The following is a 22517-nucleotide window of genomic DNA, read 5'->3' as shown; positions in this document are numbered from 1 at the left end:
TCTGCACCTCAAATAACCTGCACCCCAAATAAACTGTGCAACACTGGAGGTAGGAAGGTGGACAGAAAGCCATGACAAAAAGGTTATAGTCAGAAATACAGGGAAAAGCTGAATGTGTTTGCTTGATAGAAGGGGGAGAGTAATTAGACTTATCCATACTAACTAGGATGATATTCCTGGTTTAAAGCAGGAATTGCTGTTCTGATCATCACTGGGGCTATCAGTCTCCCTTTCAAAAGGCTTCAGTGACTCTTCAGTCTGCAAATCCTGAAGGTGCCAATCGACTCACAGGCTGTGTCCTGGGCAGGACCAATATCCTTACAGTGTCCCAAAGGGATGGCACAGAGCAAGGCAGCAGGGCAGGCTAACCAGAAATGAATGACTAATTCATGAATTTCAACAATTTTAAAGCCATATGTGAGTCCTGGGTGCCTCAGAGAAGCTTTTATGCTGGGAGTCCCAAGATTCCACTTGGAACCAGTATCTGGGATGCATCAAACTCTATAAAGTGATAACTGGTTTGTCTAAGGCATGATATGAATGATCATGGTTTATGATAAATCATGGAGTGGTTTGGGTTGGAAGTGACCTTAAAGATCATCTTGTTCCACCTTCTGCCATGGGCAGGGACACCTTCCAGTAGTCCAGGTTGCTCCAAGCCCCATCCAACCTGGCCTTGAACACCTCTAGAGATGGGGAAGCCTCAGCCTCTCTGGGCACCCTGTGCCAGGGCCTCCCCACCCTCACAGGGGAGAATTTCTTCCTGATATCTAATCTAAAGCTACTCTCTTTCTTTTGGAGCTATTCCCCTATCCTGTCACCCCAGTCTCTCACAAATAATCTCTCCATCTTTCCTGCAGGCTCCCTTCAGGCGCTGGAAGGGCACAGTTAGGTTACCCTGGAGCCTTCTCCTCTGCAGGCTGAGCAATCCCAATTCTCTCCTCCCAGGACAGGGGCCCATCCCTCTGGTCATCCCAGTGGGCTCCCCTGGGGAGGGGACCCCAGAGCTGGACACAGAGAGCAGGGCAGAGGAGCAGCATCCCCTCCCCTGACTTTCTGCCACGCTGCTTTTGAAGCAGCCCAGGACACCACTGGCTTTCTGGGCTGCATGGAATGTAAAATGAGTAAATAAAAAGGTAAATGAGTACCTTGTCCAAAAATCATGTGGCCAAGTTAGCTTTGTAGTACTGGACACGCTGTGCTCCAAAGGAGGCTGCATTTTAGTGATATATGAAATGGTTTTCTGCATACACAGCAGCCAAACAACTTGGCTGCATTTTTAGTGGTTTGGATTAGAAGACCACAAACATCAAAAAGCATATGAAAGAAGCTAATGGCTTTTCAACATATTGTGACAACAAACCAGCCAAAACTACTTTCAAGCAGGTTGTAGAATAATGTGTTCCTGGTGACTTGCAGCAATTTTTCCTACAGAAAAGCTTAAAATCAAAGATGTGAACTCCTGTAAAAATCACATTTAAAACACGAAGCTTAAACTCTTTGTGAGCAGGCTGCAGCACAAGAAATAGTTGAAACTGGATGTTCATTCTTTAAAGTAAAATATATAGGCAATTTCCAAAGTAAGAAACTAAGTCATATTTGCAGTGAAAGGGTGAGGTGAGCAGGTACTTTCTACAGAATGCAGTGTTAATGCTTTTCTACCCATTCAAGACTTAACAGCTGTTTCAGCAAGTGGGGGAAAATAAAGGCCCTTGGTAACTCTTAAGCAAGCTGCCAATTTTCCACATGGGATTCAATGGCTAAGAAAATTAAATTTTCCTAGTCTCCTGCTGCTGCAAGGAATAACAGCACATTCAGAAATACTAGGAGCAATAAAAATTCCATATTTCTGAAAAAAACTTCTGTTTCCTAAATTTTTCTCATATACTAAACATCTTCCTAATAAAAAAGATTCCCTATCTAATATCTAGTCTCATTTATTCTAGCACTGTTGTTTCGATAGGACACTGCTTGTCACAAATTTAAAGTTCCTGAATTGTCTCCCTGTATGATAGACAGGTGCAGTTACTTGCACTGACAGTTTTGTGAGCATTGTAGAAAAACTATGTTCATAAATAAAATACATATTCCCAACACTCAAGAGGAAGGAAGGATGGAATTTTAAATGTCAGATATTGATTATGAACCAAATTCTGGCTGCTTTGCATAGAGGCACCTGTCCAAAAAATCCACAGATAGAGAGCAAGCAAAGCAAAGCCTGGGATGCATTCTGTGTGCATACAAGTGGATCCCAAGGCTGCACCATGACCAGCTTCTGACCCCTCTGACCCATCTTCTCCCACACTGAGGGGTTCCAGTTCTCTCCCAGTTCCTGTGCTACCACTGGAACTCATTGCTGGTCATGTAACACCTGGCCAGGAGTGTGCACTGGAGCTGTCACCACAGCCATATGTTGGTTATTTGGTTGGTTTATTTTATTATGTTGGCTATTTCTGCTCTGTATATTTGCACAGGAACACTCACAATCCATAGACAATGATATCCTAATGCTCTCCTGTTATTCAGTCTGAATCTCTCTAATTCCTCTTTATAGCTTGTTATATCACAGTGCCTTGGTGCTTCTGTGAGATACCAGGGATCCAAACATTTATGTCAGAGAGGGGGGGAAACCCCGTCAGCATCTGTTTGCAGAAGTGAGATGGTGGAACTGAAGTGTCAGATAATCTCCCAAAAAGATGTCAGCGTTTTCAGTTGCCTGACAGATCTGTCTGCCTGTGTCAGAGTAAACAAAAAGATGGCTCAGCCATTAGGACTGAGTTTAAGGCAAAACAAAGAACAAATTATCTGTTTTCTGATCAGGTCTCCTGCTCCAGTTTTCAGATGTCCATTTGTGATATCCCCTGTAAGCCCCTTTGGGAACAACAATCACTGCACTCTGTGGCTGATCCAGCCCTGCTGATCAGAAATTTGGAACTAGGAAAATCTCCCACAGTAAACAAACTTTCAAACAGTAAAGACACCAGACACACCTCAAAATTACTCTGCATTTTCAGTTTACTGGAAAAAAGATTGTCTCACTTAAGACAATTCCATGGAACTGGTCTCTGAATTCATTTGAATTTTGAGTAGGTCTCCTGGTTTAAGTGGAATTAGATTTATGCTGAAGTAAGAGATTGAACTGAACCCAAATGTCTTTAATACAAAGCCTTGATCTTTACCAGGAAATGACAGAGCTTATCAGGTTGCCAATCTTACCTCTGTAATAATGAAGAAGTCATCACCAGGCTCTCCCTGCACAACAATTTTTTCTCCATCTTCAAACTGGACAGGTTCCAGTGCATCAGCCACTGTCAGCCGCTCCCATTTGTCCAGGGACTCTAAAATATTGAAGATCATAAAGCTATATTATAAAAACACTCCAACTTTGGCTGAAGATTCATATCTAAACTGACAGCTCTGCCGTGCCTGGTTCTGTTATAAAAGAAACATTTCTTTCATCCAGGCACTTTGCACGAACCTCCAGTTGGGAAACATGAATGTATTTATTCATTGTGTCTTAGCCATCAGTAATCACCCAGATAGCAATCTGAAAAGTTGGACAGGAGAAGTTGGCTCTGGTTCCTCACTGCTGAGATCTGATCCGTGCTGCCCTGGCACTGCCATGGCCTGGAGCAGCTGAGGAGCTGCCTAGAGATATGGGAGCACCTGAGATTCCCTCACCACATCCCACACCAGGTGTCAGGACAAGTCCTGCAGTGTTTTCATCAGAGCTGCTCCCAGTTCCTGGTGGGCTCTGGGGTGGGTGATGCAGTGTCCATCTCAAGGATGGCTGAGACCACCACAGCCTGTGGTCAGACCCTGGTGGCATGAGCAGCAGGACACCAGAGGCGTCCAGGTTTATGGATATTTGAAATGGCACCTCCTCTTCATTTGCCAGCAGGATGGCCTGCAAAGTGTTTTCCTTTTCATTCCCACTCTGAAAGGAGAAAAGTTATAAAACTTTAAAAAAAATTTCTGTAATTAAAAATGATGGGTCTGGTTTAGGATTAACAGAGCAAAAGCAGCCTGTGATAGGGGTCCTCATCACCCATCTGCACCTGCCCCAAATCCCCACCACGGCAAGGGACACGCCTGCACATTCAAATCTTAAATCCAGGGCTGCTCAGGGTCCCAGTGCCGTCCCCTGCCTTGGCTGAGGGATGGATTCCACCTGTCCTGCCCTCAGGGAGGAGGTGCCACCTGGGTCTCTCTCCAACACACATTTGCATGAGAATTCTAGAGAGTGAATTGTACTTGAACTTTTGTACTTTGATCAGATTTGACTGAAAAATTACAGGTTTAAGAGTTATTAAAAGCAACAGATAATACGATGATTTAACCTTCACTGCCTCAAAAAGCTGGGCTGAAATTCATGTCCCAGAGCTCTGCTGATTCCTACTTACTATGAATTATTGAACTAATGTATGTCAAGATACAGTTTCTGACACCAGCATTAGATGTGCCATTCCATCAGACTCTGGTTTCCCATTTTTTTTTCAAAATATTGCTTGGAAGGGTTGTGTGAGGGTGAAAGGAAGTTCCTTAAAGTTAAAATGCCTTTTGGCTGAGCTCAAAAGAACACTCTGAGCCTGGTAACAAAACCAGACCAAAGTGCTCAAAGCACCAAAGGTAAGTTTGGAGTTGACTGACACAGCTTCATATTTTTATGCCATTTTTTCTTGTTGCTGCTTGGGAAATTAACTGTTTCTAACATTTCCCTCACCTAAAGCACTTTCCTGCTGTGTTTGTGACCTTTGCTGCACAAGAACTAACGTCAAAGACCAAGCCCATATTGTCAATGCACCATTCAAAAACTGCTCTGTTTGATTAAAAATAAGCATAAAACTCTTTCATACAGACTAGAGAAGACTTTTTCTTTTCTTTTTCTTTTTTTAAAGAACTCAGTAATTAACAATGAAAAGAAAGAGCCTCTTGAAACTTCTTCTTCAGTTGACTTTATGAAAAATTCAAAGCTAATTCTAGCTCTAGTCACGAAGTGTCTCACTTTTGTCTAAGGGAACTGTACCACTACAAATACATTGGTTAATAAATCTTGCAAACAGAGCATTATATAGAATATTCTACAAATTTTAGTTTTAGAATTGAAGTATCAGATAAATTAGACCACATGCAATTATTTTGCAATGCCTAAATTGTACATATCAATTCAGAACTTTAATTAAACTCCAGAAGAAAAATTTAAAAGTATCACTTCTTTCATAAGCAACTACCGATAATCTAAAAAAAATCCTTAGATTTAAAAAAAAATAAACGTGACTCTTGCAATTATACAGCTAATTAAAGACACTGGACAGACCTTGGAAAAAAGAAACATAAGAAGCAGGTGGAGGTTTTTGCACCAGGAAATCACTGAGTTCTGACCACAGTAAGGGAAAAAATGAAGTTGACTTTTCAGTGCTGTTTTGAGATTTCTAAAATATCTTTCTGCTTTGCAGGTGTCATCTACTTTTTAGACATGTCAAAGAGATCCTTACAAATTTCACCTAAATTTCCATGCTCCTGCAATGATGTGTTATTTTGTGCACTGTTTTTCTGTACTTAAAAAAAGTTCAAATCTTAAAGTCTTTCCTCTTTTTTTGAACCAAGATTCAAAAGCCACACTACAAATTAGGCTCTAATTACAATGCAAACCACAATGAAGGAATGTGTTTAAGGAAGCACATCTCTGAATAACCTTTCTACTCTGAAATTGTTTTGAGATGTCTCATTGTTGTAATTGCTCCTCATTAGTGCAGGTGCACAGATTCTTTTTTTCTTTAAATACTCATTGTAATTTGGTATAATTTGTGCTCTTAATTTAGGAAGATTTAAATTAAGCATAAAAGAATGATTTTAGATGATGAAAACTTCATTAATAAATGAGCAACACACTTGGCCTCACTTTAAGCATACAAATATAATTGAAAATCTCATGGATAGCACCTCTCAGAAGTTCAAGTATACTCTCACTGAAACACTCTCATATTTCAGGTATCTTGAATGGTAAGTGAATATCATAAACAAAAAAAAAAGCAGAAAAATTTTAAGTAGAAATATAAATACTTTAATTATATAGCAAATAAATCCTGAACTGTTTTTTTCCAAACAGCCCCAGCAAAAACATGATGTTTCTCCTACAGAATCAACAACTCATTGTACTGTCTAACACTGTCCTCCTTATTAGAGGCTTTTGTTCTCCTAATGGTGATTGATTGGTCAGGCATTATGGGTTTGTTGTTTTTCCTACTGAAGGCCATCAAGAACATGTCCAAATTTCGTGGCTATCACATTAATCAAAGGGAAACAAAATCCAAGGACAAGAAGCTAAACAGATGTTTTAAGAATGTGAGACAGGGGCTGTAAAATGCACAGAAGAAAAAAGATCAGTCCAGTTTGATTTGTAAGGTTGGTTTGTTTAGTGCACACAAACACTGTATTCTTGCAGGAAAAAGCTTCTTACCTGTTCCCTGGGAGGATGTAACTGGACTTTATGACAAATTCATATCTCTGCACTGCTTTCTGCTCTATCCACATGATCTTTACTCAGCAGCAGCTACTGAAAGTACCAGTGTGTGCCTGCTCCACCTTTAGTGCTGCAAACACATGGGCAGCGCACAGGAAAGAACGAGAAAAACAAAAAGGGCCCTTTACACTTTCACTCCTTCAGAAACAACACAATGTGAGACCTTCTGTCTGAGCACTGCTCCCTTTCATCGTGCCATCAAAGATCAAAACTCATCCTGCCAACGTGAATAACAGAGAAGCCAACAGCCAAGTTCCAAAGGGCAACTGACCCAAAATGGAGACCTTGCTCAGGAACTCTTCGTACATCTTCCGCTTCCTCAGAGTGCTGCCCTGTTATTACAGGAGAGAGAAAAAGGAGGCAGAACATTACACAAAAGTATTTTTGTGATTTCTTCCTACAGCTGCTCCTTTTTATTTTTTTTTTCCAAATCTTAAGCATAGCCAGTGTAAACAGCCTCAGGCAAACGTTTCCCCATAAAATGTCTGGGCAAGTTGTATTGCTGATAAGCAAAGACAGAAGGACTCAAATTCAATCCTGCTGTAATTTCACTGACTTCACTGGTGTTACTGGACACTGCAGATGAATTGTATCCATTTACAGGCATTCTTTTTAAAGCCTGAACTCCATCAATTAACTGTTTAGCTAATTCAATATATATATATTGTTGCCAATGAGGCTCTTTGTAATTAGAAAGTAGAATAAAACTTAAAATATCCCCCTTGTATATCCCATCCTTTTAGCTTAAAAACTCTTTATTGCCAAATGTTTATCTGTAAACCTGGTTAGCATTCTGTACAGTGTTGTATCTATTGTTATGCTGAGCAATCCATTCATATTATCATTTTAACAAGATTTAAGCATTTGGGAGCAGACAATCCATCAATGTATGTGCAGCCACCAGCACAGTCATTCCCATTCTACTAAGATTTTGTTGTGTGATAAATTTCTAAGACACCTTCTCCTTACATGGTGTTTGATCAGCAAGACAGAAAACCACAAGCAGCTGCTCCAGCACGCTTTTTTGAAGGTGATTCATGTTGGAATAATTATGATGAAATTTTACCAATACAAAAATAACGAATGCATCCTCAATTCCTTCTGCAGTGACATGAAAGTCTCGTAAAGAAATTCTTCCCAGGTACCAAAGAGGAACTCCAGGGCCTGCCTTGGTCCAGTGCAGTTGTTCCACATTGGTGACACCCCAAGTCCCTCCTGCCTGGGCAGATTTCCTGGGGATGTCAAAGGCTGCCTGGTGCCTCCTACTCAAATCTACAAGGCACAGCACAAGGATGATACATTGACCCTCTCAAGGAAAGGAAAACAAAGATGCCATTTATTCATAGACTGGGCAGAGAGGATGGAAGCAAATGTCAGTGTCTGCCATAGAAAAGTCACTTCTCTATTCCTCCTTCTCCAAGTGACCACATGTGGGTGCTGGGAATAGAGAAGGGGAAAGGAGAAGAAACACTTTGCCCTCCGGTGTGAAAGCATCCAGAAGTGTTTTGGGTATGAAAATGGGAATAGCTGATGTATTCAAGAATTAAATATCATCCCTCCTCCTACAAGTGCTGTGCAGGTGGGGCTGCAACAACCCCCAAAGCACCACAAATCCTTCCAGCAGCATCAACAGGCTTCAGCTCCGACTAGGAGCTGCCAGGTGCTCTCCTCTGGGGACATCTCCCATTTGTGCCCCTGTCCTGGGGTCACCCCTGCCCCCAGAGAGCCCCAGCAGGAGCTGCCCCTGTTCCCAGGTGGATCAGCAGCAGCAGCAGCAGCTCCCGAGGCTCCCCCTGCGCACCCCGGCCGTGACTCCGGGCTGGTGCTGACAGTTCTGCTCAGCGATAGCATCGCTCACCCTGCTCTGACCCCTCTGTCTGACTGACTTGGTGCTCAACCTCGGGGGGCCCCGGCAGCATTTGAAGTGCCAGAAAGAAAAAAAAAGTGGAGAACTTCAAACACAGGAGGCTCTGCAAGCCACGCCAGCTTCTGACAGCTCGCTGGGAGACAAAGAATGGAAAACTGGACACTGTGCAGTTGTTGCTTTCCTCCCTGCAATCGAGTGGAAATGAGAGCAGCAAAATTGACAGCTATGGAAAACCAGATTGGTGGTTTAGTTTGATGGGCTGGGACACCCAGGGACAGATGTGGAAAATGCTTTTTAAATGACTTGTGGACACAGATGAATTTTAAGAAGCAGTAATCAGCAGCTGTAAGTGATGCCTGACCGCAGCTTTGAGTATTTAGAGATGCAGGCAAGACCCAGGAAGGTGGGAATTGCAGACATCCCACCTGGCCCAGACAGTAAGAGCCCACCACTTCCTACAGGATCACAGGTGTGCTATGCCTTGGCTAAAGTAAGCCAGGGCAGCAGTACAGAAACCACAGAGAAGACAAGTGCAAGAGCAAAACTGAAGTGGAAATAGTTAATTAAAGGTGCTGTTACAATTTTCTGTATTGTCATATTATCTAGAACCCCTCTTAATGCATAGCTAGAGTGCCTTAAATATCCCCTGTCAGAATGATCCCACAGGGGTGAGGGAGAACATGGGAAGAGCTAGTGACTGGGGCTAGGGGCTGCTGTTTGCCTGCACATGCACTGAACCCCAAGGTGACCCAGCTGATGGCTCCTGATTCATCCTGCAGGATGGCTCCATCCATCCCCCCCTCCCTCTCTCCTCAAGGAGACAAACAGCAGCCCCTGGGGTGGTAGAGCTTCACCTCAGGCTACCCAGGCAGGCACAGGAGCTTTCTCTGCTTTTTCAGAGCATCTGAGGCTGGATCCAGGTTGGCACAACTAAATCCCAAATTCAGTTCCAGGTAGGAGAGGCCTGGCTCACCCTTATGCACTTTGTCTTTATTTGAGAGTGTTTTCCTGCTGCAGCTCTCACGAGCAGAGTGAGGGAAGGATTTGGAGAGATCAGTACTGTAGTGCAAGCTAAAAACAACCCAGCAGTGGAATCACAGCCAAACAACCATGGGTTTATTTCCTTTGGTATTAACCATCTTTTCTCCCATGAAACAGAGAGAGAACACAGAATCACAGGATCATAGAATGGCTTGGGTTGGAAGGGACCTTAAAGATCATCTTTAGTTCCTTCCAACCAACTTTGGCCAGCCTGATTTCCTCTCTCATCCCCTCCCAGGCACAGTGTCACCTCTGACTTCTGATGTCCTTTTTACACTTGTTTTCTTTAGTTGCTTTACCAAAATTGCTGAGGCCAGGGCTATGAACAGCATCACAATCTCCTCTCCTACCCTTCGGGTACCCTCTGCAGAAGAACCTGTGCATTCCCTGGTACATGTGCTGGGTCTGTCCTCCTGCAATATTTTCATGGAGCTCCCAGAAGCAGCAGCAATTAAGACAGTACCAACACTTACAGACTGTGAGATGCTGAAAGTTCACCAGAGCAGGAAAATAACAAAAAGGGATCTGGAGGCGTTAGAAATTATGCTAGAAAATAATAGATGAGCATCCATTTGGAAAATATAACTAATAAAAAAATCCAGAGGAGAGATGTTTGACATACAGAAGACCTGCAAGTTGTGAAGCTGAAAGAGATTCACAGACAGGAGGTGAGACCTGCATCAGACTGCAACAAGAACACAGCCAAGGCTATTTTGGTCTGCACAGGCAAAGATATCATCCAGGAATGAAGTTTAGAGGCTCCATCTCCGTGGCTCAGATGTGACGGCGCCTGGTGTGCCGCATTCTGTCTCGGTACCTCTCCTCCAGAAATGTGCTCCCAAATCCAACAGAGCTTGAAGAAATGCTAAAACACTCAGGGAGAGCTGATAAGGAAGGAGCAAAACAAATCCAGCCTGTATTTGTTGGCTCAGCACTGGGATCATAGGTATGTCATCCTCATAGCTAGCATGCACTGTGGCAGGGGCTTTAAGTAGACAGTGATAATTATCTACAGATATGTGACAGAAAGAGAGGGCAATTCAGTGCAGCATAACTTGACATAACTCAAAGTAATGGGAGAAAATCGAGAAAATCTAATTTAAGATCAATATCAAAAAAGTTTTCCAATGAAGGAATTATTCTCTCGCAGAAAAGTTTCCCAAGGGAAGCAGGAGAAATCTTACAGCTTAAGCCAGATAAAAACAATAGTAAATGTACATGAATAATTCTGCACTGGCAAGGTTCTTGATGGCATGTTTTAAAAAGTCTTTATTAATTCTGCTTTTTTCTATCCTATTAATAACTTATTTCAATAGTTGCTGCTTCTCCCTCTCCCCCTTCTCCTTTGTTCACTTTCTCCCTGGCTCGGAGCTGTCAGGCACAAGCTCATCTCCTCAAAGGCAGTGGTTCCCATTAACTACAAAGCCTTGTTAATATTCTAAGCTGCAGTGCTCCTCCCTGAGACAGTCCCAAGGAGAAACAAGATCACTCTCATTCGTCAAATCCACACAGAAAAGGCCTCAAAGCCATTTTTAGGACCATTTAATGTTGCAAGCCTTGGGCTTAGCTTAAGCCATCCACAGGCTGGGGGAAATGAATGCCCCAGAGACTGTAACAGGTCCTTGAGTTCCTATTCAGCATCTGTTTCATCTCATATCCAACTGCCCTTTCCCTGTTTTCTTCCAGTTTTTCTTCTCATTCCACCAGTCCAATCTTTCTTTGTCCCTCCAGCACTCTTTGTGTCTTGTTTCCAATTCATTTTTTTCAGGTGGAGCTGATTGAGTCCTTCCTGGAAATCCCCACCTTCAGTGAGAAGCCAAACAAATGTCCACTGAGAGGCAAAGCACGACTCAAGTTTCAAAGAAAGAGTTATCCTGGCAGGAGGTGCCAGGATGGACTTCAGGACTGCACAGCCCCATTTAATCCCTGATTAAGCTGTTCCTGAATGATGCTCTGGGTGTCCATCCCTGCTGGAGCATGAAAGAAAGAGCCTCTGTGCATTCTGGCCATGGACACCAAGCAGCCCACATGGTCCTGGTGCTCTATGCCACAGATGTCAGGTGGATTGCAGCCCTTGGAGTTGATTTATGCTTTAGCCATCACACAACCTACATTTTATTTTTACCCAAAATCCTCCTGACTTTATTTTATCTCAGCTGAAAAAAAAACCTGCTTGTTAAAGAATTTGTTCTCGGGTTCAAAGTTGCAAAAAGACAGTAGAAGAAACCCAAACAGCATAAATAAAATGAAGTATAACATTAGGAACTGACTATCCTTGATTTGTCACAACTTAGAAACTCACTTTCTGTGAGCAGCTTGCCAAATAGGCCAAATGTATTGAATCCCACCCAGCTCCACTCTCAGAGCCAGGTACCTTGGACCATGGAAACTAGAGGGTAGTTAGATTATCCTGGATCAAGTCCTGCTAAAGAAGAAATTGCAAGAAATTAATACTTCAAATTTTCTCAGTCTGGGAACTGAATTGTCTAGGGGATCAATCTGATGTTGGCATAGAGACATTTGCTGCTCTGGTATTTGTGGTATTTGCTATATTTAGAATACAAATATTGTACTACCCTGGGATGTTCCCCATTCCGTGATGCTCTCGAATCCAAATTGCAAAGAAGAGGGCAGCAAATGAATTCCATGAGAAGCCTATGGCAGAAAAAAATTCTTTGCTTTCTCCCAGAAGAATGTAAGTAAATAAATGTTGAATATATCCACAAGTGTGTGTGTCTGTGTCCGTGTGCACACACACAGAGAACATGCACATAAAAGAATTTGCAGCAGAGTGAAAAGTATGTAACCCAGCAGAGATGATTCTATAAAAAAAGTGGAACACACAGATGGACAGATAATTTGTGAGTGCACCACAGAGGGAACGTGTTGAAGAGGTTTTTTGTACCCCATCTAATACAATGAATTTCATGGCGCAATACTTTGTCAAGGACTGCACATTCTGACAAAAAGATCCATCCCAACATTTATAATCATCACAGCTGCTAAAACAAACTTGAATGTGACCTTCAAGCCATCAGAGTACCTAAGCTGAGACATGAAATATAAAGAAATGTTTCAACAAACTTCCTCTGGGACAGGCTAAATAATAAATGGATGACAAGTGTAACAAAAAGCCAGCAGGAACTTTCTGCATCAGGCTTTGTCCATCCATAAAAAGGAAACCCCAAACTCCAAACCTCCTGAGATACATTTTATTCATATCATAAACCAGTCAGGATCAATGAGACACATAAGTGGGGAAAATGGCACTAAGCAGAAATAAAACCAAGAAATTATTAAATGCAAAGCAAAGGACCAAAATAGAGCCTGCAAGGAGAAATGAGGTGGAGAGCCAAGTGTCTCATGACAGGATAAAATCTTTTTGGCAAGTGTGGATCTGAAGGCATGATTTGCAAATAAATATTTACAACTTGAATAAAATTTCAACACTTGACTGAGAAAACACGGGGCTGGTCATGGCAGGGAAGGAATGCAGACAAGAGAAATAACTATCTGGGGTTATGGAGGGGCTTTATCTGACTACAGCAAAAATCTTTGGCAGAGAAAGGTCATTTATTCCTTGGACAAAAGGATTTGAAACCAGAAAATAAGAAAAGAGAAACCCACTTGCTCCCAAGTTTTGAAACCATCTTAAATGATACACTTCAAAAGATACCCTAAGCATTACTACTCCTTATTTAAAGGCAGAAGTATTTATACATTCAAAACACCCAGTTAGAGGCTAGATGGCAGGAAACATGTCTCTGGGAGTTGAGAGGCAGCCACTATTACACTTGAACTGAGCACAGCAAAAGCAGCCCCATAATGGTGGAGTCAGCTCCAAGTATGAGATGCAGCCACTGAAACATGATGTAATTAATTCTTGGGCTTGAGGAAATGTGCAGAGAGCCACTGCAACCTGCCCTCACACGACTGCACAAAGACAGGAGTCCCATTTCACCTACAGCAACAAAGTTATCCACCCTGCACCTACAAATAAATAAATGGGAAGGTGACAGGATTCATTCAGTGTGGATGGGTAAATTGCATTCACCATGGACTGCATTTCAAATTGGACATTTTCTACACCTGCAGCAAATCATTTACCAATAAATATTTCCTATCTCAGCACTAATAATGCTGTCTGGGTATCTAACACAGTGCAACAGAACATCAATTTTTAGTGGGCTCAATTGTGAAAAAAACACAAGAAGCAAGAGAGGGAGAGAAATATATCCATGTTAATCAAAAGGTTTCATTGACTGCAGAAACTGAGCTTGCTAGGTAGGGTACAGCAGGCACTGATCCAGTGAATATGTAAATTAATTGGAAAAGCACTTAGCACTACTAGAATCAAACAGAAGTACAACCATAATATTCAGCTTGTATGTACGACCAAACTAGCATTAAAAACACAGTCTTTCCCACTTGGGACTTTAAATCCTTTTAGCAAAGTCCTGTCTCTGCATTAAATATTCATCTTCTGAAGTGTGCTATCAGGTGATAATGGACACATGACCAACCTTGACAGCTCACAGGGCTGGCTGGTTTTAGGTACCTCTAGTTCCATCAACAGCAGCACTGAAATCACCTCCAGGCTGCAAAGCCTGTGAACCTGTCCCTTCAATTCCTCACACAAGCTCACAGGCAGCTGCAGAAAGCTCTGCTTAAAGAGCCAAGGAATATGTGCCTTGTCCTGACATTTCTTTCCTTCCTACATTCCTTCACTTTTGAATTTTGGATTCTTCCTTGGAGCTTGCTGGTTCATCACACCAGTTATCCCAAAACCCCTCCACTGCATCCTTGTAGGACATGGGACAAATAAGCTGGGTGTGCCTCTTACATCTCTTTAGAAATTCTCCTGCTCTGAGTTTTAGAAGTAACTCTGCCTTCCTGCCTGCACTGGGAAACTTTCAAAACTATTCATCCTGCTTACCCACAAGAGAGAGGACAAAACACTTTTCATAATTATTCCTCAATTTGTCTTGGGGCCATCAGGCTGAATATTTTGGGGTAGAATAAATTTCCATCAGCTGTACTCTCCTAAATGCCAATGTAATGTTTGTTTATGTGACACTGAACTCAGCCCATGAAATAGGGAGTGCAGTGCTCATACAGACACCCAACAGCCATCACACAGGGTAAACAAAGATCACTTTTACCCTGCTGCTTAAGAATTAATCATTTAAGGGTAAAATCTACTCAGTTCCTTTGCTGGCTTTTCTGTTTTCTGTAACACCCACTGGAAATACAGATGATCTCAAAATTGTTAGTCTGAGAGCACAGTGTCATTTCCTTCAGATCAGAATGGAACAATGCAGCTTTGAGAGACAAGTCCTATTGAGAAATAAGCTTTACACAGAGTAGTGTCTGTTAATTATCAAAAAGAAAGGAATATTTTACAGAGAGGGAAGATATGCACATGGACATTGGAAACAAACTCATAAAAAAGTTATGACTTTGCTGAAGTTAATTATCTGTCAAAGTTTCCATTATAAACTCACCACTGAAGAACCAACAGCAAATCCATAAGCTAGCACACGCCCCAGGTGCCACAAAGGTCTGCAGGGCTTTGCTGCAGGGATGAGGGAGTTTGAAAGGAGCAGAGCAATGAATCATTAGCAGCTACAGCCCCATGGTATGTGTGGCTGGGTGCTGGCTAACAAAGATGGAGGGCACAGTCCAAGCAAGACTTTTTATTATTTTAGTGGAGCTGGATTTACTTTCTATCACCTGCCTGGAGGAATGTAATACAAGATCAGACAAAGACTTCACAGGCAAGGGGTGCTGCTGAGAGATATTTCCAGGCTCACGATAAGGAGAGGATTTGCATAGCTTTGGTGGGTAACAGAGGCCTCCTGAGGTTTTCATTCACAGAATAGTTATGCATAATGTTTCTCAATTGCATTTCTGACTCAGCTCCTTTCTGCTGAATCCTGTCCCCTTTTCTCTCAGCTCACTTCATTCAGCTACTCGGTGATTTTGCCATGTCCGCTCTCTTTCACGCGGAAGCACCAGAGCACTCTGAACACAGAGCTGCAAAAGAAAGTACAAAATGCCCACTCCACGAGGAAGCCCTTCCCCATGAGCTCACCATCAAGATGCGTCTGTAGCTGTCTCTGTCAATGCCCCAGAGCTTCAGGTCTGTCTTGGCCTTGACGGTGGCAGCCCGGGGGGTTCCGTAGATCAGCGCCAGCTCCCCGAAGCTGCCTCCTTCCCCAATGCTGGTCACCCACTCCCCGTTGACATAAACCTACCACAGCACAAGACAAAAGAATCAAAAGCAGAGTTGGAGTTCTCCTCCTCACTGCCTAAAAGGCTGTTAGCAATTTCCTTTCTAATTGTCAATGTTGGGGACACAGAAGGAAAACAAGAGCGTGACGCTTCCGACAGTTGGTCCCCAAAGAGGGGAACAACCTGCTCTGTGGACAGAATTTCAAGTTGTCTTGCTTCAGTACAATGACTTTATTTACTCTCTGGGTTTTCGGCTCCCATGGTTAGCTGGCATCATGTTTTCCCCCTTGTGTTCAAGGCTCAGGCAGTCAGCAAGCAGAACTGTCACAACTTTGGCTTTTTATTAACACTGTCAGACTTGAAAGGAAGGAGGTTTGTTGATATGTGTAATGAGGATTACTGAAATGTGCCATGGCCATGAAATGAAAAACAGTCAAAACAAGGAAATATCTTTTGAAAAGGAACTTTTTTTTTCCTTTCTTCCCTAAGCCTAGTGCCTCCAAAACCCATTTAACTGTAACTATACAGAGCTCCCTAGTGAAGATGATTAAGGGCTTTGGACTTGAGAAGCTCCAAGTAGAATGACCCTTTAACATCAGCTCTAGAGAACTCAGGAAGCAGAATTTGACCCACATCCCATTTAGGTACTATATCCTCTTGGAACATGGTATGGATTGCCATACTTTTTCTGGATGATGTTTAATTTGAGAAGAATTCCTATACTTGAGTGCTATGTGACATCTTCCCTGGAGGAAGGGGACTCATGCAGGTGTTTTCTGCAGGGCAGCTCTTTCCTCACTATTTACTCATGAACAATGCTGCTCAAGAGCCAAGAGTACATGCAAAGGCTGCTGTGGGCTGTGCATTCTGCAGCTTGCTATAAACTACACAATAAACCCTTTCAATTCTGTCACTGGGCCTGTGAGTTTGGAGGGGAGGGCAGGAAAGACTGGGTGCATTTACTCAGGGCAGAATATACCCCAACCTGTTACAGACCAGTAACAGCAGAAATCAGCCAGTATTAATTTCATTTTCTTGGAAGTTCTGTGAAGAAAAATAATATGAAAAAAAAAGAGGCAGATATTCTCATCTTAAGCAGAAAAGTTTTGCAGAGGCAAAGACCATAACCTGACACCAATTAGTGAGTAATAAACTAGCAGTTTTTAAAAAATGCATGAATTAGAGCTGTGCTCAAGCTGGGCATGAGAAAAGATGGTGACCAAAATAAATGAACTGGGGTCAAAACTCAACAACCTGTCAGTATTAATTTTAATTCCATCTTCGTTTTATGATGAAAAGGCATAATACAAAATACAGCTGGAATCAATCCCAATTTATCTTCACAATATTCAATTAAGATTTGCTCTAGCTCCTACTGAGGCCAGTGAAATGCTGGTTCAGTGGGAGATGGATGAGGCCACGAAGCAGTTCAGCTGATCAAGAGACCTCTTGGGCATCAGCTGAAAAGGAGCAGCTGAACTCCAGGCAATGTGGTGGCTCCTGGTGCTCCTGGAACATCTGAGGATCAAGGGGCTTAAAAATAAAGGGTAAAAATAATCCCAAACAGGCAGGTGGTTGCAGACTGCCAAGAAAAAGCTGAAGCCACAAAAGCTAAAGCTTCATTTCATCACCATGACAGGATGAATGTCACCCAGGAGAATATCACACAAGAGAACAGCAACAGCCTTCCCTTTCAAACTTTCACACTCACCGCAGAAAGAAAATCTCACAGAACACTGAATCTACTTTTGATTCTCCTCATGATGAAAAAATGAAAGCAAAAAAAGAAGTTTTAAAAAAGCCAGGCAAACCCAAGCAGTTTCCTGGTGAAACGAGCGGGTAATTCTGTGGTTTCTTTTTTTTTTTTTTTTTTTTTGTGAGACAAGCAGGAGAAATGGATGAATAAAATGAGGATTCTGAAAGGCTTGTAGCATAGTGAGAATGTATGAACATTTCTAAACTCTATTGGTTCATTGCAAAATTGCCCAGATGCATATTTGACTGTAGGGACACCGTCCTTCTGTGGGAATTTCACTGGATGGGGTCACTGGGTTTGCTACACTACAGTAATCCATGTGTTCTCAGTAAAAAGTCACAGGGATGGTGAGGAAAATCTAAATTCCAATGGGTTTTGGATCACATCCTGAGTGTCAACTGACATGGTACCCTTGACTCTTTTTCAGCACACCAAAAATACATGTGTATGTGTAGAGTACATGCTCTTCTGAACAACACAGATTTTGTTACTGCAGAAGGGTCTGAATTATAAGCAGGAATATAAACTTATTCCAACACATATTTTTTAAGCAACATGGTGACATTTCTTGCTAAAGCAGTGTGCAGGATGTGACTGCAGCCCAGAGAGGGGAATTATGGTAAAACTCAAGACTGAGCAAATGAAGGATGGTGGTTTCTTTTTGCATTAAATGTTGTCATTAAATGTTGTTGTTATTTAGAGAGGCTGCTACTGAACTGCTCTAAAACTCCTTTAATTTTGCTGTCCTACTTGACAAGACTGTACAAAACATGTTTGACATCTCGCCTTAAACAGTTTATGCAAATGGTCACTCCTCCACCCTAAGGGTGTCAGGTTTAAAATGCTCTGAGGTGAAACCAATCACTGATCTGACAGTCATTGGGCTCAGCACTCACTGCCCCAATAAAATGTCATTTCAAATATCAGTCTCTGAACAAGAAAACTGTTTGAGAATAAGTTGTTTTCTAGAAGCAAAACCATTGGACTTCACTCTCTGCAAAGGCCTAAGTCAACACTCAACTTCTGTGTTTGTGATGAAGTTAAAGTGCATTGATGGCACACTACAAAGCCATCCTGCCCTTTAACAGAGTTCAGCTGCACTATAAATCCCTTTAAAATAGATTTTTTAAAAAGGAGTGGAAAGGAAAGAAGTTCTGTTTGTAAGGTGTGGGAAGCAGAGCTATTTTAGGCTCAGAACAGCTTATGAAAGTCGATTTTATATGGCAGCAGCTCAGATGATCTCCCTATTTATCCTAAAAAAATGCTGGGCTGAGGTTTTGGCTGAGCCAGTTTTAGGCATTTGTGAACTCTCACCAAAGTGGTGAGTACATAAATGAATTATTCCTAATTGTCACTTGGCCTGCCAGTCACAGATCCAGAACAGCTGGAACTTTCTTTCATGCAGCTGAAGAGGAAAAGTGGAAGTGCAGATGCCCAAATATGACCAAGCCATCAGGGACCATCTACTTTTCACAGAGCAAAAGTACTTTATTTCTATACTATATTTCTCCCTTTTTCTATTGATCTCTATCATCTAATATGAACACTGCAAGTTCTGGGGGCTTGAGAATCACACAATTTGGTTCGTTTAATTATATTTTTAGGAGGCAAATGGGCTGTGATATCCCTGGGCACCAACTGTGGGAGAATTTGCAGAGTCATACAATATTCAGTGCCACAGGAATTAATCTGGGCCTCTCTCACCTTCATGTTCTTTCTCTGGAGGTGCAGAAAGGAACCTTGTCATGAGCATTTTACCTTGAAGGCAGGATAGGGACATCTACCTCTGAGCTTCCTGGAGTGAATTTATCTTTCCTTTAATTTTGTATTGCTGATTTCAAGTTAACTTCTAGCATTTTTAATTTTTTTTTTTTGTGCTGCCACTTTGTGATCTGTGTGGACAATCTAATTTGTTCCAGGCCTGGTAATTCTTGTCTTAAATCCTCTCCCTTGTATCTGTTTGTAATAATTTGTGCTTTGTGTCTTGTCAAGCCTTACTATTTGTCCTCTAAAAATGAAGATGAGTTTTATTTAATCTTGGAAAAAGGAACAAACCTTAGACATGAAGGGTATTTTTATGTGGGTAGTTTTCTCAAAGAGAGTGTTTTATTTCTAAGTTTGAATTTGAACATATGATTGGAGACTGCTTTAAGAATCCCTAAAAGTTCAAGTAGAAAAACTCCAAACTTTAAAATGTTCTGCTTCAAATTTCAAAAGGCAACCTTCCAATATTAGAAAAATCATTGATGATTAAATAACTTAAACTAGAGGCAATCTATGGAATGTAACCATTAAATATAGCTACTTTTAAAATCCAACAGTATTCTCATATAAAACACTGTGTAATTTTCATCTTTGTATATACAAATTAAATAGTTTGTATATACAAATAAGGCTTTCGGGAAGATTTGACCTACAATCAAGAAATAATTTTATACAATAATCATGTATAGCTTCGCATAGAGATTTATACAGTAAATACAGAAATAAAGAAATAAAGAATGAAACGCTGAAAAGTTTTTTCATTTTGATTTTCACCATACTACAGCTTGGCTGCTGTTGTCTTACAAGAAGAAAACCTGAGAATGCCTGTAGAGAAAGTTGCTGTGACATTAAATAGAATAGGAAGTTGCTGGGTCTAAAAAAAAAAATACATCTGTTTGAAAAGGGCAGTCTATGGTGCTTTTTAAAGTAAAAAAATGTGAGGTTGTGAGATTAAAATAACAAACAGGAAGTCACTTTATACTTAGAAATATGGATTAGAGATTTTTGCAAGTCATATTTTAGCAGGTACTTTCAACATCTTTACTGGAAACTATAATTTAAGTTCTGCCAGCTCCTTTTTGGCACACGTTCCCACTTGTCTGAGCAGGAAAGCTTCCAGTAGACAAGTGACCTCTAAGATTTCAAAGTTTGTGCCACCATCTGCCTCGTGTGCCCTGTACCCATCTGCATGAGATTAAATTCTCCTCAACCCTGATGTGCTGAGGAGGAAAACTGTGAAAATACAATAATGGCAGCTTTGGTGAAAGTGTACCTGGTTTGTAGGATATGGTAGAAGAGAGGAAAACCCAATGTTTTCCCAGCCTACCTCTTCCTCATTATAAAATCCTTCTTTTACCTATGAAAATTTGTGCTCTTCCCTTGGCCCACAGAAGAAAATGTACAGATATTTTATTCTGGGTTAACAGGGCTTGTTTATACTCTTAGAAAATGAAAGAGTTGAGAATGAAGTGCTATTCTATTAAAAAAAATATTTTATGGTGCTTCTAATTTGACTCAGATTATTTTGTAAGGGAAAATTTTAGAAAGTTCTTAGTCTGTGGGGTGCCTGTGCCAAAACTCGAACAAAAATTACTTTTACACGCTGCAGCTTTTTAAACTCAAAACACCACACATTGATTTTGTTATTCTCACTTTGTTGGTGGTTTCTGTTTGGTTTTGGTTGCTTGGTTGACAGATTTTATTGGGGTTTTTTTTCCATTTTGTCATGACTTTCTTCCATGGGTAAGGATTTAATGATGACACTTGCAACCTCCTTTATGTCTGTGTATGGAAAATCTGGGTGTCTATCAGTCATGATGATTCCAGAGTGTATTTCTCCTTGAATCCACCACTCCTGGTATTCCTGCCACTCCCAAGCAGCTCAGGGAATGGCAGCAGAGACCCTGGCCAGGGGTTAAAGCCTCTGTGCACGTGCCAACACCAGCTGAACCAGGCAGAAAATGGCTCGAGGCTCTAAGCCTCAGGGTCAATTGTCTCCACTCCAAGTCACTTTTCTTTCTTGGAGAAGCATGGAAGCACGCCAAAAAAGTATCTGGCAAGGCTTAAATGAACAGCAGCTCTCTTACTAGTGGCCTGGGGTTTCCTCAGACAGCCAGGATTTCTGCAGCTCTGCCCAGCAAGTGGCAGAACTCTTCTGGGGAGCACCATGTACAGGGTGACGGTGCCTGCCCAGGGGCTCTGGGAGCTGCTGCCCCACAGAGGAGCAGCTCATCCTTCCCTGGTGCCCTGGAACAGGCTTTGCTCTCAGGGGGAAGCTGAGATCCCCTCTCTGCAGCTTCCCAGTTAAAGCTGGGATCCCCTCCCTGCAGCGTCCCAGTTAATGCAGGGAACTTCCAGCCTGTGGCTCCTGCCCTGCACAGCACCTTGCACTGGAATCCCGGGGGTGTTTTGGCTGAAGCTTTAGGAGAAGCTTAGGAAGGAGAAAGAACCAAGCTGAGCAGATGGGGAGCAGTGGGAAGGTGCATCAGGAGGCACCTTGGGGAGGGCTGAGGCAGGGCAGTGTGAGAGCTGGTCACAGAAGAGTTTGGCCAGACACAGAAGCTGTAGCTGGTCTCTGGACAAGCACAGTCCAAATTACATTTTTAAGTCTTGTTAGGAGGTATTTGCCCCACAGGTGATGCCTGTACCTGTCTCTGGTAAGTGTCAGGGTGACATTGTGGTGGATATGTGCATTTTAATCTGTCCTAGCAGCTATAGGCTGATTTCAGGGGAGAAGGGAATGATACTGCTCATGAAATCAAAGTTGCAATCTACTCAGTGAAACCCTTCCTTGTCACTGTTCTTTAAGAGCAGTATGTGCATTTAGAATATTAACTCTTTTGCAATTAATTGCAAGGGTTTTGCAAACTGTTTTCTGATGCCATTCAGTCCCTCACTGTCCCTGAGCTGAACACTGAAGAAAGCTTTCCTAAAGGTGTTGAGAGAGGACAAATGATTTTTAAAGAGGATTAATCTATAACTCCAACATGTGCATTTGCGTGTTTGCAGGTCTGGTTCAAAGCCAGTGAACTCATTTAGCTCCCTATCGGTCCCAAGCCAATTATTTTAAAACTAAATTTTAACACTGTTCTATAAATATTGCCCTTTTATTTTCTGGCCCTGTGGATGTGGCAGTGTTTGCTGTTGAGAGGGTTGTCTGATAGGAACAGTGAGTCAGACAGATTTCCTGAGGAGCAGCTTCCAGAGGCAGAGGCAGCTTGTGAGGTTTCTCAATTCCCAACAATACCAATTAGATGGTCTCCTGACACAAACAGAGTGCTAAAAGAAAATAACTTTCACTAAAATAACTCTGTGCCTCCTGCCTGGATTTA

At 42.0% G+C, this 22517-nt stretch overlaps 1 protein-coding gene across 1 annotated transcript in view; it reads right to left on the bottom strand.

Moving 5' to 3' along the window:
- Window positions 1–22517, bottom strand: part of PRKAR1B (protein kinase cAMP-dependent type I regulatory subunit beta) — a 90986-nt gene that overhangs the window by 16326 nt on the left and 52143 nt on the right. The window contains exons 6-8 of the mRNA XM_005420367.3: window positions 15526–15684; window positions 6795–6855; window positions 3217–3338 (exon numbers count right to left, since the gene is read on the bottom strand). Coding sequence (XP_005420424.1) covers window positions 3217–3338; window positions 6795–6855; window positions 15526–15684 — 342 coding nt within the window. The remainder of the gene's footprint in view (window positions 1–3216; window positions 3339–6794; window positions 6856–15525; window positions 15685–22517) is intronic.

Source organism: Geospiza fortis, unplaced genomic scaffold, assembly GCF_000277835.1.
Source record: "Geospiza fortis unplaced genomic scaffold, GeoFor_1.0 scaffold237, whole genome shotgun sequence".
Lineage (NCBI taxonomy): Eukaryota > Metazoa > Chordata > Aves > Passeriformes > Thraupidae > Geospiza > Geospiza fortis.
The sequence above is the reverse complement of the archived record's forward strand: the minus strand, read 5'-3'. Positions and strand labels throughout refer to the sequence as shown.